The sequence below is a fragment of the Anguilla rostrata genome, chromosome 14, assembly GCF_018555375.3.
Source record: "Anguilla rostrata isolate EN2019 chromosome 14, ASM1855537v3, whole genome shotgun sequence".
Lineage (NCBI taxonomy): Eukaryota > Metazoa > Chordata > Actinopteri > Anguilliformes > Anguillidae > Anguilla > Anguilla rostrata.
In genome coordinates this window covers 7,254,778-7,272,418 of record NC_057946.1, presented here as the reverse complement: position 1 = coordinate 7,272,418, position 17,641 = coordinate 7,254,778, and the positions used below count along the sequence as shown (strand labels likewise).

The 17,641-nt window shown below is 37.6% G+C and overlaps 2 protein-coding genes and 1 long non-coding RNA gene across 3 annotated transcripts in view; 2 read left to right on the top strand and 1 right to left on the bottom strand.

Moving 5' to 3' along the window:
- Positions 1–332, bottom strand: part of LOC135239256 (AT-rich interactive domain-containing protein 3A-like) — a 55,725-nt gene extending 55,393 nt beyond the window's left edge. Inside the window, exon 1 of the mRNA XM_064307801.1 lies at positions 71–332. Coding sequence (XP_064163871.1) covers positions 71–109 — 39 coding nt within the window. The 5' untranslated portion in view covers positions 110–332. The remainder of the gene's footprint in view (positions 1–70) is intronic.
- On the top strand, positions 324–3,903 carry LOC135239259 (uncharacterized). The gene is made up of 2 exons (XR_010325324.1): positions 324–459; positions 3,014–3,903. It is a non-coding gene; the product is annotated as an uncharacterized LOC135239259 (long non-coding RNA).
- A 1,780-nt stretch (positions 3,904–5,683) lies between these two features.
- LOC135239257 (atrial natriuretic peptide receptor 3-like) lies at positions 5,684–17,421 on the top strand. Its single transcript, XM_064307802.1, has 8 exons — positions 5,684–6,674; positions 9,707–9,829; positions 9,952–10,124; positions 13,414–13,549; positions 14,830–14,924; positions 15,674–15,794; positions 16,152–16,236; positions 16,487–17,421. The coding sequence occupies exons 1-8, from the start codon at positions 6,008–6,010 to the stop codon at positions 16,587–16,589; spliced, it is 1,503 nt and encodes a 500-aa protein (XP_064163872.1). The 5' UTR covers positions 5,684–6,007; the 3' UTR covers positions 16,590–17,421.
- The last annotated feature ends 220 nt before the right edge of the window (positions 17,422–17,641 follow it).

Below are 17,641 nucleotides of genomic sequence, written 5' to 3'. Positions count from 1 at the left end.
ACATCGTCAATTAATAGTAACTATCAAATCGTAGGTCATTATTATTAGAACTGAAAGATCGGAGTCTTACCAGAGCAGATTTAGTCACAATACTGGTGTTATCAACCATGCTTTTTCCTCGGGTTAGGTGAGATAGTAACTTGTTCAATAGTAATCCTTTTTAAAAGCGTTGTAAGTGGGCGCGCTTCTGTTCAAACATTGAGCTATACCTCTCGATTACGAGGAAACAATTGTTTTTAAAAATGAATTAATTCACGGTGACTGCAGGAGCCCGGCAAGTTTCAGCAACAAGTGGCAGCCAAAGCCAGAATGACCTCTTCAAGCGATAGATCAGCCCTTCTGCTACCAATCGCTAACAACACGTCAATGGAGTGATAAAAGGAGAGGGGCAGGGTCTACTGACAGTAAGGGAAACAGCCACCAAAGAGGGGACTCTCATGGCTGACTACTGTATACAAGGTAATGTCAAGGGAGGGGCTCTGTATACACGATGTTACCGTAGTGTTCGGCAATCCATACTGTTTTAAAATAGGAAAAAAATAAATAAAAAAATCACTCGCAAATTATTTAACGTGGTTTATTGGATAAAGCAATGTTTTGTTGTCATCAGCATTTGATTTCATCAACTGCTTTATGGTTTCCTTTTCCATATTCGAATATATTTGTGTGTGCTTTTTCTGTGAAAGTACACATACATTTTACATACAGACGCTGTATTTCTATTATTTTAGGTTGAAAGTACATTTTCAAGGACTACAGCTGTGCCTACCCCACAAGTGAAAAAAGAACCCATGATGATGTAGTGTTATTCTTTATGCCATTTGTCTCATTTTATTTTGCCTTGTTGCATCCAACATAGTAATGTAAGACCTTTCACCGATGAGACATTTAGGGATATTCATTGGTACGTGCATTGAGATTGAATACATAAATCAGGGGTATTTGATTTGTATTTGTAAGCCTGAGATAGAGCCTGACAGAATTTCTGATGCGAGCAGTTCCATTAGGTGTGAAGCACTGTGTGCCACTGTTTTGCAGTCATACACGTGAATGCTCAAGCAGTATCACTACACTAATAAACTGTTAACTATGAACATCATTTTTCTGCTACATCTTTGACCTTGGGATTGCTCAAATTTGACTCTGGGTCATGACAGAATGACCCATTAACTGATTACTATAATAACACACATTCATCATATTTCGTGAATTGCATTTCTACAGCGATGAGCAAGTTATGTTTGTAATCCATTTTTATTAGTTGTGCAGCTTGGAAATGCACAAAGAATAAACTTCTGGGGAGACAGATTTATTCAGAAGACAAGGAAATGATTACAAGAATTCAGTATTAATCTCTTATGTTCATCAAGCCTGTTAGCTTGTCTTAAGTTTCTGGCAATTTGTGATATCTGCGACCAGGCCACGGCAATGCTTTACTTTTCAGAAGCACACTGCTTCCCCCACTTTTTGTGAGACGTGTTCCTATCCAGCTTGACCTCCACTCTGCAAATTGATCACCTTGACTTATTTACCTGTCATTGAAGGGACAGTTGCAGTGTAATAAGATAGCATGTAGAGGGGATGTATACATCCTAATGCATATGTGTACTCTTTATACTAAAATGTAAACATGCTAATGAAGTATGACTAGTATGAATGATCTTTAACTTTAGAGCGGTGTATTATTTTGGAATGTATATTATGATGTATTAATTATTATGTACTGTATATTATGAAAAAGTGGGATAATACAAACAACAAATAAAAAATTAGGTTTTTAAAAAAATATAAACTCACAATTGCACAGGTTTACCACCAATATATGGCTGTCCTCTAGGGTTTATAACTGTAATATTTCAGTTTGGAAACTTTATGTTTCAGTTCCATCAACTTTAGTGCCATCAGGTGGTCAAATTATTGAAAGACAAGGAACACAAAAAAGATTATTTTTTTCATTCTAGCTATGGAGTGTATTCATATGTTCAGCAGGTATATATTTTTAATAATCCCTGTATGATGAAGTCCACAGAAGAGTCTTGGTGCTGCTGTTTTAGGATCATTATGGCACTGTTTGTCTCTGTGGTATTTGGTGTTCATGAGGGAGTTTTGCTATAAGTAACTGCTGCTAGCTTATTAGAGTGACTAATTGGTCTTAACTGGCTACAAAGACCTGTTGTTCTAAGCCAAACAAATTACTCTCTGAAGTCCCTCTCATTAGCATACATTTAATATGGTCTTCATTGAGCCCTCCTGGCCATAGTACTTTCTTTCACAAACAAGGTTTGGCAAATTTAGCGATCACCAAAACTAACTTGGCAATCTGAATTTGTGACAAAGTGGAATGCTTGCATTTCCTTGTAAGTCAAATGGGAAATGTTGATTTAATTCAGCCCCTAGTCACTTATGGTATTTTAAAATGTAAAAATATATTTCCTGCCTGATTCTATGCCAGTTTTGTATATTCATGCATGTAAAGCCATGCACAAACCATGTAAACATAGTTTTTTGTCAAGCATTTCAAATAGTCACCTTCCTAAAGACATATTTTTAAACATTATTGTAGTCCTGAGTAGTTTAAGATGGTTCAATTGTACACTGGGAAGACTTCTTTGAGAAGAGTGTAACATTGCCTAGAGAAATCCAACATAAATGCAAACTGCTGAAGAATTCTGTTCCATCACCTTTATGTCACTTGATGGCAAGTACAGATTCAATCCTGATCCACCCCTCTGGACTATCAAAGGAGGAGGCTGCAAATATTTCTGTAGGTATTAAAGAAGAGAATCTTTTGGACCATAATGTCTAATAGTTATTTTTAATCCATTTAATTGTCCTGCAATTAAACATTATGACAAGCATTGTGGAATCTTTCAGTTGTCCCAGTCAAGCAATCTATGAGCAGGTAAAGAATCTAAGGGAGGTCTAATGTTCATTTTTGAATTATAAAAGTTATTGGTTTCAAACCATCCAAATACTGTAGGCATCGGTTTCCTTTGTTTTGTTTTACCTTAAGGTGAACTGATGGATGGGAGTCAAGAACTCAACGCCAGCAAATTCCAAGGAGGAAATCAATACATGCTGTTTAAAACCAGTAGAAGGAAGGAAAAAGCACAGCGGATGAGAGGATCTATACAGATCAGGGACATTGATTGCCTTGTGGAGAATAGAAACATGTAAAATAGATCCATCATCCATTGCAGCCTGCCTGGTTTTTCACCATCTAAAAATGGAGGATGGATTTTTTGGCTATGTACTGCATCATGCCTCTGCTGATAAAGCATTCTGAAAGAAATAAGTTTATTTTTTTTCCCAGAATGTCTCACAGAACTGATAAAAACTGATTTTCTCTGATATTTTGCACATTTTAATAGAGCAGTGAGACCTTGCTGCACATCACTTATATACAATCAATATTTTACATTAAAGACAACATGCAGGCTAACACTTGTGAAAACTGTCTGTAGTTAGCATTTGAAAAGCATTTTACCATTACATAAGAATAAATATACTAATGATCTCTTCTAGAATTTTCTCATGATATTGTAGCACATTGTGATATGAAAAAAATGCCACTGTCACATGTTGCAAGACCATTCTAGTAGTACTTACATACCCTCTGTGTGCATGATTTTGTTTTGGAGCACAGTTGTTGATAATAAAGGTTCTGTATATATGTGCTGGAGGTTCAAACCACCATCTCAGACACACATGCTGTATTAACCACGTTGTTGGCCACTGTTGAAAAATCAAATACCACTGTGCCAGTATAATGTCAGATTATGATTTTGACTGATGGTTCATTAATTTATCTGCAATTTACAATTTATGATTAAATGAAGAACACACTTTCAGCCAAAGAAAGTTACAAAAAACTTTCTTCGGCTAAAAGTGTCTCAACTCACATGCCAAATGATCGATTATAATAATTTTAATTGTTATACAAATTAGGTTTAGAGTTAAAATTAGAATGAACTCATTCAACAAAAAACAAACAAAAAAATGCAATTACTTTATGTGAAGTGCTCAAAAAAGATCACAACAGTATTGTAATCATTATACCACTATATAGGGTAATTAGACAATGTTGTTTAAATATAAATAAGCTATGGATGGGTGGGCCAGTTCCAAATATCAGCAAGCTTGTTAATAATTCAGGTTCAGGACCATTACGACCGCACCAAAGTTCTTTCCCAACCCCCTTTTGCAGCACAGTGAAGTCTGCTAACTGTCTTCCCTCGAACAGTCCCCCATTTGCAAATTGAACATGCACAAGGTGGTCCCCAATGGCTGCCCAAGTGCTGTTTTAATAAAGTTGTGTTTACTGCCAGTGCTGACTGGCAGCTCCCATGATGTGGAAGGCTTTATTGAGTCCCAGGTGAAGCCAAGGATGCAGTGGTATTGACTTGGCCTCACAAGGCCTCGACCATAGGGGTGATGCTAACTCCTCTCTGGAGGGATTCCCAGGCTTGTCGCTATCCGTAATCAATGCTAAACAGAGAATTGATTCATTTGCTAATTAAAATATGGCAACAGTTAATAAACTCATTGCATATGTACATGTTTTGTAAGCTGTCGGGTTTCAAAAATTGTTGTGAAAAGTCATATGAATAAATACTTTGCATTCAATAACAGGATGGACTCAAATGCATTCACAATAAAAATCAGCTATCATTTACTCTGTTGTTTTCAGTATTGTCAATGTGAGAAAGTCATTTGATGGTGAAACTGTTCTATAAATGATTTGATCTCATGCTAAATAAGTAATGAGTTATTCATTTTAGAATCACTATTTTGCAGCTGAGTTGAATTTTTTTTGTGGTTATAATAATTTTCCAATTTTCACTACACTGGTTATGGATTTCTTATTATTTATTTATTTGTTTGTTTACTTATTGAAGTGTGCATGTCTGTGTCAGTGTGTGTGTGTGTGTGATTTCTAAAATTATTTTTAATTCCCTCTGGAGAATGTCCATTGTTGTAAAGGGCTGTGTTTGTAAACTGTACTGTACAAAATTGAGGTATGGCCAAAGGGAGAAAAAGCAAATATTAATCAAACAAATAGTCTTTAAAACATTTTTTTTTTTTTCATTTAAAGTTTTCTTTTAAAATACGATCCACTAGGCGTCACTGTTGCATAACAGGACTACTGGAGCAATTGATTATGTTTTGGAATATCCATCACGGCTATATAAGAATTCACATGTTATTCCAGTTTAAGTCATTGATCAAACTGGACTGATGTGGATCCTTCTGCCTCTATAGCTGTCCAGATTCATGCAATCGTTATTTCATTATGCTGACGTTATAGCAATAAAATGGAGAGACCTTTGAAGTTTGCCTCACTACCTGGAATTGTATTGAAAAAAGGTACTACATTAAAAAACCCGGTAGTTATTCCTTCCAACAACCAAAATGTATTAATTTGATGCATTAACCGGAAACCGCAAATAAATAGATGCCAGGTTACCTGTACTGCGTTCAATACATGGTTCAATAACACGTGCAGAAAGAGCAGAAAGCTAATCATGCCTTTGATGTTGGCTGTTCGTGTTCGTGTTCAAAATATTAAATGCATTCTTTCTACTGACATGGTACCTTTAAGAAGGAGGTGTAAGGTACATGGATGACGCAGGAATAATTATCTTGAAGATGCTTCAAATTTCCTCCCCATAGCCAGCGCGTGTGGTAGCTGGATGGGCAGTAAGCGTTGAATAGAGGAATTACCAGTGAAAGAGGGTGATTTATGAGAAAACTTTAGATTTATGAAGTTATGTTTTTCGGAGACGACGCAGAATATCTGTAGCTTGATATATTGGACATATCAATAGAATTTCAAATAAGAAGTAAATAAAACAGCTTCGTTGAATTAAATACCGGTAGACGTTTCAGCATTTCTTAATTAGCCGGTTCTGGTGAAATGTTTACTAAACAGGGAACAGATAGCGAAGCATAATACATGTTATCGGGTCATTAATATTACAAAGGGGACTCATTCTATAGTACCAAAATGATTTGCGTGTTGCCATACTTGCTATATATTTTGTTGATTATGCTGCCTGTAAATGAAAGCGCATCGACGGAAGACATTGACGTACTGATCATTTTGCCAAAAAACAACTCTTATCATTTTTCCATTTCAATGGTTGCGCCAGCCATAGATTATGCTCAGAAAAAGATGAAATCCGTTAACGGACTCTACTCAGGACTCAATTTCAATTTTCATTATGAAAATTCTAATTGTGGCGATGAGGCACTCTTTCGTCTGGTGGACAGATCCTGTCAAAAGAAACCAGACTTGATTCTTGGCCCCGTCTGTGAATACGCGGCTGCGCCTGTTGCAAGGATGGCATCACACTGGAACATCCCAGTAATTTCGGCAGGTGCTTTGGCGTCCGGTTTCAGCTATAAGAAGGAATATTCGCACCTGACCAGAGTTGCCCCTTCTTACCTGAAAATGGCGGAGACGTTCTCCGCAATGTTCCATCGCTTCAATTGGAAGAATGCGTTTTTAATATATGAAGATGACATGGATCAACGGAACTGTTACTTCACCCTAGAAGGTGTTCACAACATTCTCAAAACGGAGAATGTCCACATAGATGCTTTAAACATCCACTCTAAAGATAACAAGGTGGATTCAGACGAAATCATCAAACTTATCTACGACAGTGAAGGTAATACATTTTTGTCTTGCGAACGTTACAGGTTGCGCTTTTCAGTGTAAAGCCTGAGATTTGCTGCGCGATGTTAAGGAAAAATTATTCAACACCTGGATAGAATGATCACATGCGATTGCAAAAGTACTCTGTTCTTTTGGCTGGTAACAAATGTAAGTGTGGATTTATTTATAATAATTGTTGTGTAATCCAGCCATTTGTTTATGGCCGTTATTACCGGGTTAGGAAAATGGAAGGTCTGTGCATAGAATGGACACCACACATTTGAGAGAGATGGTAGAGCTTGCTTCCCAGTTTAAAGGAAGCCTGGTACCGGACCAACATTATGGAAAATATTTTTTAATGCGTGACGGAGATGAGACTCCCAAAAATAATAAACACATTGTGATTATGAGTTGTTATTGTTATGAATTGTTGAGCGTTGCTTAATTTTAATGTAATGACTGTAGCAGCGTCGTTGTGCAGATGACTACTCCACAAAAAGAGTCCATGGAGACCATGAAAATGTTAGAGTTTACATGTAGAAAGTTACCTGAGGTGCCTGCACATAACAGGGGCCTCCTGGAATTTTCCATTTTCCAAGCTGCTCTGCTATTATCACCTTGGTTAGACTACAGTCTAGTTTAATTCCCTCTAAAGGTCAAGTGGGAAATTTGTTTGCATTCCAGATGGTAGATAGATGGAGACACTCTTGGGAGCTTATGTTGTGGGAATTCAGTACGTTTAAAGGTCATTTTTGTGTGCACCTAATGAACCTTGATCTACAGCTTTTGGTTACTGTACTAATTTCAGAATCATTAAAACGCATGATGTAGCAGAATGAGAAAGTTACAATTTTGACAAGATTGGGAATCCTCCTTGATGGGTAATGTAAGTCAGAAAGGGACTTATTTCAGTGTTCTGTGTTGCTCTTTAAAACCTCTCTGTCTGAAATGTGGCCCTGCTAATGAACTGGGTGTTCTATTCCTGAGAAGAACTTTCACATAAAGCCATACATTTGACCTCACGGATATTGGCATATGTTATAACTGCAAGAACCCGGCTTGCATAATTGTATCTAATGTCTTCTGAGGTAAGAATCTTAGCTTTCTTTGAGGTGTACAGTACTCATTGATGGAATATGTTTCACAGTGCTTGTGTTGTGCCATTTTTATCCATTGCATGTTAATCCTACACATATGGGAAAATTGGCCGATGTAACCTGAATTCAGCATTCCTTAAGATTTGTATTAGAACCAAGACAAGACGTAATGAAGACATTGCTGATTTTAACCAGTACTGCAGTGTTATTGGGTTTCTTCTGCTCATGATAGGAATGATAAGTAATGGCGTATCTCTGCATATTTACAGTAGTTCTGAGGAGATTCATTGACTAGTTAAGCATTATTAACCCCATAAGTTGCACTGGCGCGTACTTGGGCCGAATAAGATGTGAGTGAACTTTAAATAAGTATCAACCTCTGTCCATAACCTAATGCATTTTATGTAGAGAAATTAATGAGTTGAGAGTTCCTTTTTCAGTTATTACACAGTGTTCTTTTCATTGACTTCAGTGACCCAAATACATGATGTTACATAAAAATTAAAAATAAAAAAATAAAAAACTCACAATCAATTTGTCTCTCAAAGATAAGGATGTAATTAATTGTGGTTTGATGGAAGAGACAAGTCATGACAGATGTGATATGGGGGGGGGGGGGGGGTGGAAAGACTGTGAGAAAGAATGGAATCCCATTACCCCGATTGGTCAATTTTAATTGGAGTAGAAAAACCAAACTGCCAGCTGGGCTTTTATTACTGAGACCTGATGTGGGAGGAGGAAAAGGATTACTACCCCTGAGAAAGGTACTTACAGCTAAATGTTCCAATAAAAATCCAATGAAATGTGTTTCAATATGTGAAAACGATGAGAAAATATAGGCCATTTAAAATCACTCTGGATAAGGTCATCTGGCAGCAAATTAATAATTCATCTTAGAAGTTTGTACAGATAACTATTTTTGGGTTTGGCCTCATTTAATCCCTGATCGGACTTGTTTCCTGTTTTCATATTTTAGTTGTGTATCTGTAAATTTACATCTGGGGGGGGGGGGGGAGGGGGCACAATTCAAGAAAAAAAGAGTTTAAAAACAGCTTTATCCGCTGTTCTGAAATAAGAACACAGTATTTGCCATTGTGGTATTACTGTAAATATCATGTGGAAACACACAAGCAGAGAGATCAGCTCAGATGAATGTGCCTTTAACGCTTAAATCTGGACTGCTTTTAATATTTCCATCTGTGGGTACACTTTTAATATTGGCGAATGATAAAAAGTCATTTAATTTCTGCATATTTCAGATATCACATCAGTGATTTCCAGAGGAATGCAAGAGTTGAAGGCTTGTGTGTTTTGTTAGAATTTCTCCATGGCAACCTTTTAGATGTGTAAACCAGTTCTCCTTCCTTTGGGGTAAATACCATTGTTTGATAGACGATTCAGTGTCTTACTTTTAAAATAGGTCCTGTGGTATCATCCCACGCTTATGTTCCATTAGTGTCTGTAGAAATGGCTGTTTTTTTTGCTATCATGTTACAATACTGAAATTGTTTTCATGGTGCAATGTCACAGCCCATGCAATCAGAAATGTTGACATAAAATGAAAAGGTATGGCATGCAATGCCTGATTTAGTAGGCACCATATGTTGTGTAATCAGTTTTCAAATATAAAATTTTGAATATACTGTAATCAGTAGATTTCTCACCTCTGCCTGTAACATATATGAGGCCTGGTTTTAGTTGCCATGGTCACCCTTAGGAGATGGGCACAGTAGAATATGGTCAGGAGCCATATTCATAAAACCTCTCAGAGAAGGCGTGGTAATCTAGGGTGAGTTTTCCCTGTTCCAGGGCCTAACCTTGTCTGTTATGAGCTAAAGGTAACATTGATCTCAGATAAACACTCATATGATTTATGTATAAGGACAGGACCTTGATTTGCACCTGAAATCAAAGCAGTGTGTAATTCAGTCCATTTTTTTTTTGCTAGTTATTATAATGTGTGCGGGGGCTGACATCATCCGTGACATCATGCTGGCAGCCCACCGCCGTAGACTGACCAACGGCAGTTACATCTTCTTCAACATTGAGTTGTTCAACTCCTCATCCTATGGTAAATCTGTTCCACTTATTTTTTCACTTCCACTTCAAGTGGACCTTATATATTTTCCCAAAAGCTTGAGGAATTATTTATTGGTCTCATTTCATCTCAGGTATTGTGTCATTGGCATACAGGGAATGGATCATGGAAGAGGGGGGACAAATTTGACATGGATGCCAAGCAGGCATATGCCACACTCAACACCGTGACGCTTCTGAGGACTGTCAAGCCAGAGTTCGAGGACTTTTCAATGGAGGTGAAGAAGTCCCTCCACAAAGCAGGAATTCAACATTGTGACAGTGACAATGTACGTAAGTTCTACAAGTCTCTTTTACACCACAAATGTTGGTTGCAATATTTGACTATATTGCATTGAATGTAATATTTGTGTTTGTGTGTGTGTGTGAATGTGTGCATTCTGAAGCCATCAACGTGTTTTGATAGAGACAGGATTAGTGGCTTATTTCAAGACCAGATCATGTGACTGGACAGCTGTGGTCATAAATGCCTGAAAACACTTGTAAACCTGGTGTATTCTTCTATTAACATACACTAATGAAGAAAAAGAAAATGGTCAATACTCTGTGCAGTGTGGGCTTGGTATAAGTGCTCAAAATTTTTAACTGGTTTACAATACTAGGGGCGGATGACAAAAATAGGCTTGCAACGTGAATTACTTCAAAGGTAAGTAATATGTAAAGTGTAAATATCCCTAATCTCTTTATTTCAAATTGTTTTGAAATAAATACAATCAAAAATAGCTTCTTTGTATTTGACCAACTCTGACTACTTATCTGCTATAAATCCATATGAAGCAAGCGAGCAGAATCCTCTAGCATGTATCCCCCATGATAAACTAAATGTTCAGTAGTACTGTGGGTTGCAAGATGCTTCAAATTATGATCCAGTATTGTAACAGGAATTTAAGTATCAAATTAAAAACAATCAACATTACTTAATCTGAACTGTGAGAGCTTATTGTTTGTAAAACAGTATTACTGATATCTCTATTTATGATGGTAAAATGGTTTAAAGCTGCATATACAGGTAAAGCCTTTCAACCACACATAATACCCGTACTGTACATTGAAATTAAAATGTACCGCAAGAATATTGGGCAGTATATACAGCAAGTGCCATTGGCAAGCAGGTGGGTGTGCTGGGTTGTTGCCCTCTTAAAATATTTAACTGTGTGCAGAGAAGATAATGTCAATGTGAGAGTGATTTTGTGGTCTTAACAGTGAACAAATATCCTATAACAGGGGTCCTCAATCCTATCCAGAAAGGGCCGGTGTGGGTGCAGGCTTTAATTCCAACCAGGCAGTTATACACCTGACTCTACTAATCAACCACTAGAGTATTTGCTAAGGACCTTGATTATTGGAATCAGGTGTGTAACCGCTTGGTTAGAATGAAAGCCTGCACTCACACCGGCCCTTTCTGGATAGGATTGAGGACCCCTGTCCTATAAGATTAAGTATCTTCAAAGCAAGGTTGAGGAGGAGAAAGCCTTTCATCTGAAAAGGAAGAAAATCGTGTGGAGTTTGGTTAATAAGAGACCAATGGTGGAGTGTTTTTTGCTTTATGCTTGTTTAAGGAAATGATTAAGCTTGCCCCACACATAGCATGGACTAAATGCTTTAGATCCACTTGGTTTTTGTTCATCAGTTTAAAACCATATGCTCTTCCTTTCATGCCCCATATTTATAAGTGCAATATCTGCAATGCAGTATTTACTTGTCACATTTAGAGATTAAATACTATGTTTTGTGTGGCTGACAAACATGTCAAACCTAAGGAGCTTTGTGAAGGACTTGTGCTGTACAGCACTCTTACTTGCTTGTGACTAATATCATTACAGGAGGTCAGGTTGCAGCTTGAAAAAAGTGCCAGGAGCTAAATTATAATTGCGGTTATTAACTTGTCTTGTTCCACAAACTAATTGTGGAAAACAGACATTTGCACCTGAAAGCATTTAAATGACTCTCAGGCTTCTTGAAATGAATTGTTTGTTTGGGTAACTACTATGTATCTTGGTAACATTTCAATCAGCATTCCATAAATACATGCTTCAACATGGACTGTGACCATGTGTAAAATATTTTTGAATCCTTTCCTCTCAGCCCATTCTAAAATATTTTTTTATAATGTTTGGTCCTAGAGAAGTTCCAAGTCAAAACTGAAATATGCATTCATCAGTTTACTGATTTACCAGCAGTAGCAGAGGCAGCAGTGTTATGTATCAATTATGGAACTGGGCTTGCAACTTGAAGTCCAAGGTGGGGCACTGCCACTGTATCCTCCAGCAAAGTACTTAAGGTTAATTTCTCTTGTTAATATGCTGCTGCATCATATGTAAAAAATTTGGCTTGGATTGGCATTTACGTTGATTGATGCCTTAAAGGGCAGGGAATTATTGCAGTCAAATTATGGATGACTCATTTATTTTTGATGACTGAACCACCTTCAAAATTGTGATTAACATTTGGCGCTCCTTCCAGTGTAAACTCCAAATATAAAACTATTTTTTCTGTTTGTGCATTTGAAATATCTATGGATTTCAACTGTGCTCTTCCCACACCATGTTTTGATGATCTCTCCATTTGCACTTGGCAGGCTTGTGCACTTGTACACTGCAAAGCATGTATCCAAGTAACAGCATCCTCCCCCACGTCAGGTGTCCTCGACAGCTACAACTATCAGTGTTGCACATTCGAGTACAGCATTTTAATACAGAACAATGCAAATAAAATCTTTATTAAAAAAGGAACATCTTGTTTGTTGTCTCTATTTCATATTTAATAGTCAGCTCAGAACATAAAAATCTGTGCAGGTTTTTCAGATCATGACAATGGCTCTAAGGTAAACACAATATGCATTTAATATGCATGACTCCCCTTTTCAAATGTCAGTTTGACTGATGTGTTGTTGTTCTTATTATTATGTATTCACACCCCAGGCTGAAAACCGATGCATTATTATGTCAGTATTATCTATATATTTACTTCTTATGTTCCAGCACAGTCTGTTGGACTTAGGGTACTACTTAATCTCAAACTTTAACTTTCGTCTCCTCTTTCACCACAATTGTTGCACTCGGTCTAATTTTTCATTCCCGAAGAAGCTGGCATGCAAATGCTGGGCAATTGCAGTGTCTCCACTGATGAACTCTGCTCACTGATGAACTCCTCATTTACTCATGACAGGAAGTTCCAGCTCATTTGCATTTCAGACAATTTCAAAACTATATTTCCATGAGCTGGCGACACCCTAGAGTTCCTCTGATGCTGTACTAGATGATCCCTATGCCGACTTTCATCCTCATCCTGGACCTTTTCTGGTCTGTCGGCAGTTGTCAGGGTAGTGTGTCCCTCAACATTAGTTTTGCTCAAATCGTCAATTACCATGCACTGTAGGTGACTTAACGTGTACTGTAGAGTGTACTCACGCACTGTAAACATACATTCTTCTGTGATTTCCAATGATATGTCGGGTGGCTGCTGAGCACAAAAAGTAACACATTTGTTATGCATGACAATAGACAAACAGAATAGAGACTTCAGTCTCACTGACATGCTATTCTGCTTTTTTTTCAGATCAATGTTTTTGTTGAGGGGTTCCATGATGCTCTGCTCCTGTATGCGATGGCCATTGTGGAAGTTAAGCAGAATGGCTCCAACAAGACAGATGGAGCCCAAATTACACAGCACATGTGGAACAGAACCTTTGAAGGTACAGAATAGAGTGACCACTGGCTGGTATTTTTAGACAGTCTTTAGGAACTGGAGACATACCTGAGGACTGGAAGTAAGGTAATTTAACACCAATATATGTAAGAAAGGGCACTGTACTGATCCTGGAAGCTGCAGGCCAGTCAGTTTAACTTCACTGTTCATTAGAGACAGGTTAGAAGGGATAGCCAAAATGGTAGAGTATAGTCACTGTATGGAATAGCTTGACAGGTCATGTAGTAGAGGCAGAAACTCTGGGGAGTTTTCAAGACCATATATACTTGATACAGTGCTAGATACAGTACTATCTAGTTTGCAGGTAAACAACAAGCCCCAGTTGTCATTATGTTGTGTCATAAACATTATGTTATATTATGACTGACATGTTTTGTTTTGTTTTTGCATGCCATGTATTTGTGGGAAGTTTATTCTATTAACTGGACTGTTTCTGATAATTTCATCAATGCATTGAGGTCATGTGACCTATTCAGCTATGCAAGTGAATAAATTGAATCTCTGCCTTCCCCATATGTAAAGCCAACTTGAAAATGACGCAGCACTTTAAAAGCAGTTGTCCTTCATTGGCTCTCCATCAAGTGGCCTTGGAATTCCGTAATTTAACTCTTCTGAAATGAGATTAATCCATTGACATCCAAACAATGTGATTTACTTTGTATGTCTTGTTACCATGACTCATTATTGCCTATGAACTTCTGTGTAATAGTCAAACATGTAATTCAATTTCTTTTAAAAGAATGAAATGAATAGCCAACATCTTGTAATAGAATAGCCTTCAGAAATAGCTGATTTGTACATTTAAAAAAAAAACAAATTCCTAAATTCATACTCCTAGATTGTATTTATTTTGAGGTTATGCTCTTTGACTGCTGTAGGGGAGTGACCATCATTTCAGTTTCACTCATTGTGCACCAATGAAAAGAAGAATGGCTTTTTTTAAGGCTGCCTACATAGCTGTCATCGGCTCTGTTGCCAACTCACTGTGTGAAATAACATTGTTGTGTTCAGCAAGGCCCACAAAGATGGGATCACATTCTCTTGTCAAAAGAAATAATATTATAAAAATGTCAAGAATTCAGTAACGCCAACGCAAGTATTAAATTGCAATTGCCAGAGGCAAAGCCAACAAAAATGCCTGGAGACGGATGTGATTTCCTGTTGTATCGGCCATTTGGAATGTTTTGACTCTTGTTCTTGTTTTCCTTGGAATGTGCAGGTCTTGTTAGTAATTAATTTTCAAATTCTTTACATTCTATTGTACAGGCATTGCCGGCCCAGTGTCCATAGATGCCAACGGCGATAGATATGGGGATTTTTCTGTGATGGCTATGGTAGACCATGAGACAGGCACCTATGAGGTAAATACATTTGCTATTTCCGTGGTGAGTACAAACATTTAGTAATACCCGTATTACAGCTTACCTAATACTGTGTGGGCAGTGGCTATGCAATGTATCCACACCGGTGGGAAGAAGCCAGTTTTATTGACTCCTAGGGCTGGTTGCGACAGCTTGGCTTAAAAGCATTGGAAGTATTAAGTCAGATGGCACTTTCCCCAGTCAAAAATAAACCTGGCCATAGCTACATCTGGAATAACTAATGCATGTCCATGTGATAAGCAAGCAGCAATTACAGGTGCTATGCAGTGCCTGTTGCCAGGCTACACATTTTCTGTGTTTGCATATTTAAAAATACCAATGGCACAATAAAACAAAGAGCCATTAACTTTGCAGATTTTAGATAGAGAAAACAGTCCAGATCACTAGTTACTATGCGGATGACAGGGCAGGCAGTGGCTTTCTGGCCCTAAGCACTGCAGTTACATAGATTGCCTGAAGTTCACTGAAATGCACAATTAACTTAAATCTGGGTTATTTGAGAGGATTTTAAAATATTTGTATTTTACTAAATAGCCATGCACAAATCCATAATATATGACAGCACAATTTAGAAATGTTTCATTTTACAAGAACATTGAAAAACATCTGTGTTAATGCGTATGATGGGTGCTGGATACAAGTGTTAGATACAGTACTAACCATTTATTGAGGTGTGGGCACCAGGAAATGACAGTACCTCTGTAATATGTGAATCCTTGTGCTTTCAGGATGTGATTAACTACTTCGGCATTAATGGGAGTTTTCAGATGCTGCCAAGATTCAACAATGACCGGTTCACTTTGAGAGCAAGACACCAAATGTCAATGCCAGACTACTCCACCAAATCATGTAAAGTCCCAATACTGTTTTACTCCCTGTCTGTGTCAGTCTGCTGGAGTCCCTGGTCAGAGGACGCTCACCCTGCTAACAAGACAGAACTGTCTCACTGACGGCCCATTGCCTGATCTGAGCACAAAATAAAATTGTTCATTACATTCAATGAGCATCTGGACTGAGACACTGTCCAAACAGAATATTCAAATTTGACGGTTATAGAATTCAGAAGAATCTCTAACATTTCCAAGCATATACGAGTGCTCATGTTTGTTTTAAGCATTTCCGTGATGTTTTATGAAAAATGCCATTTCTCTGTTTGTGTGATCCACAAGCCTTCTTCCTGACAGCTTCCCTCGTCTTTCCAAGCAGGTGGTCTCGGGGTGTCTGCTGTCACTGGTATTACATTTGGAGCTCTCCTGGGGGCTGCATTACTAATGGCATTCTATTTCTTCAGGTTAGTATTTCCTTAAAATTGGAACAATTCCAAACACAATACTCTCACAAAATTGGGAAATTGTAATGTTTGATGCTAATATAATTGCTCAAAAAAGGCTTTTGGTCTTTTAAAAAAAAATAAAGATAGGAGTAAAAACGTATTTTATTGATGCCTCTGTTTTCAGTACTATGTGCACCCTCCCTTCACAAATATAAAACTTGGAATGGGGAAATGGTTCTTTGGTTCAAATTTCAATGTTATTTTGCAGGAAGAACTATAGAATAACGATTGAGAGACGGACTTCACGTGACATTGGGAAGCACCGGCAGCTGAGGGAGGACTCCATCCAATCAAGCTTCTCCACAGCCTAGTATGCATAAAATGGTCGTCAGTGTTTCTGTTCCCTTGGAGACATGTCATGGGGTTGTGACCAAAGCATGTTGACTAACTCAAATTATTTAAAATGTAATTCTGAAAATATTTTCCCCCTTCTTGAACTCAGGAAAGTCATCAATCACGTGTTGCTAAGTGCAAGGTGGTTTGCCCCTCAGCACGAATGGAGGTTGCTACCTTATTTGTAGTAATGGGAGAGGGAGGCGTCAAGGCCTCCATGATATGCAGGGCTTCTATATTATGTGCCATCAGTCTCTGTACCTAATATTTGTGAGTTGGTGGTACACATGGCAGGTTCATCTATTCTACAAAGCGTATGGTATTCTTGTTAAGGTGCTGCTCAGCACATACAGTACAGTAACACAAATCTTGCCTTTAAAATTAGGGATTTCAAACCTATATCCAGAATGACTGCAGTGTCTGATTTTGGGGCGTGCTTCATTAAGTCACTGATGGGCTAAAATGTTCCCAATGCTTCATTTGGCTGCCGACTGGAAGAAAACCACAAAAACGTGTAATACACTCCAGCCTTCTATTTTATTTTGAGATCTCAGCTTTATTTGATAATAAAATATTGGAAACATGCATAATTATTTTTAAAAAGGTGAGAGAATACAAGACTACTTTGCATCGATCATCTTCAAAAATTGTGCAATCCCTAGAAAGGATGGGCAAACTCTGTCAGCCATCTCACACTGTACATAAGGAAATGTATCACTTCGGCTGATTAGTGTTTGATATAATAATGCATTTTTATACTAGAAATAAACTTCTTGTGAATCTGTATTATTCCACAGCAACTAAACACTGCATGTTTTGATATAGGCAGAGTATTGCACAGTACATTTGAAACTGCTAAACTTTGTGGAACATTTTTGGAAGCTATTGTATCCATCTTCCTGCAAAGGCAGATCATCCTGCTCATGAAAATGTTTTGGTCTACTTTATCTTTAATATACTTTCACAAGTATTTATTTTTGCTAGACTTTTCATTTATCAACATATGGACATATGAGCTTCTTTTAATAAG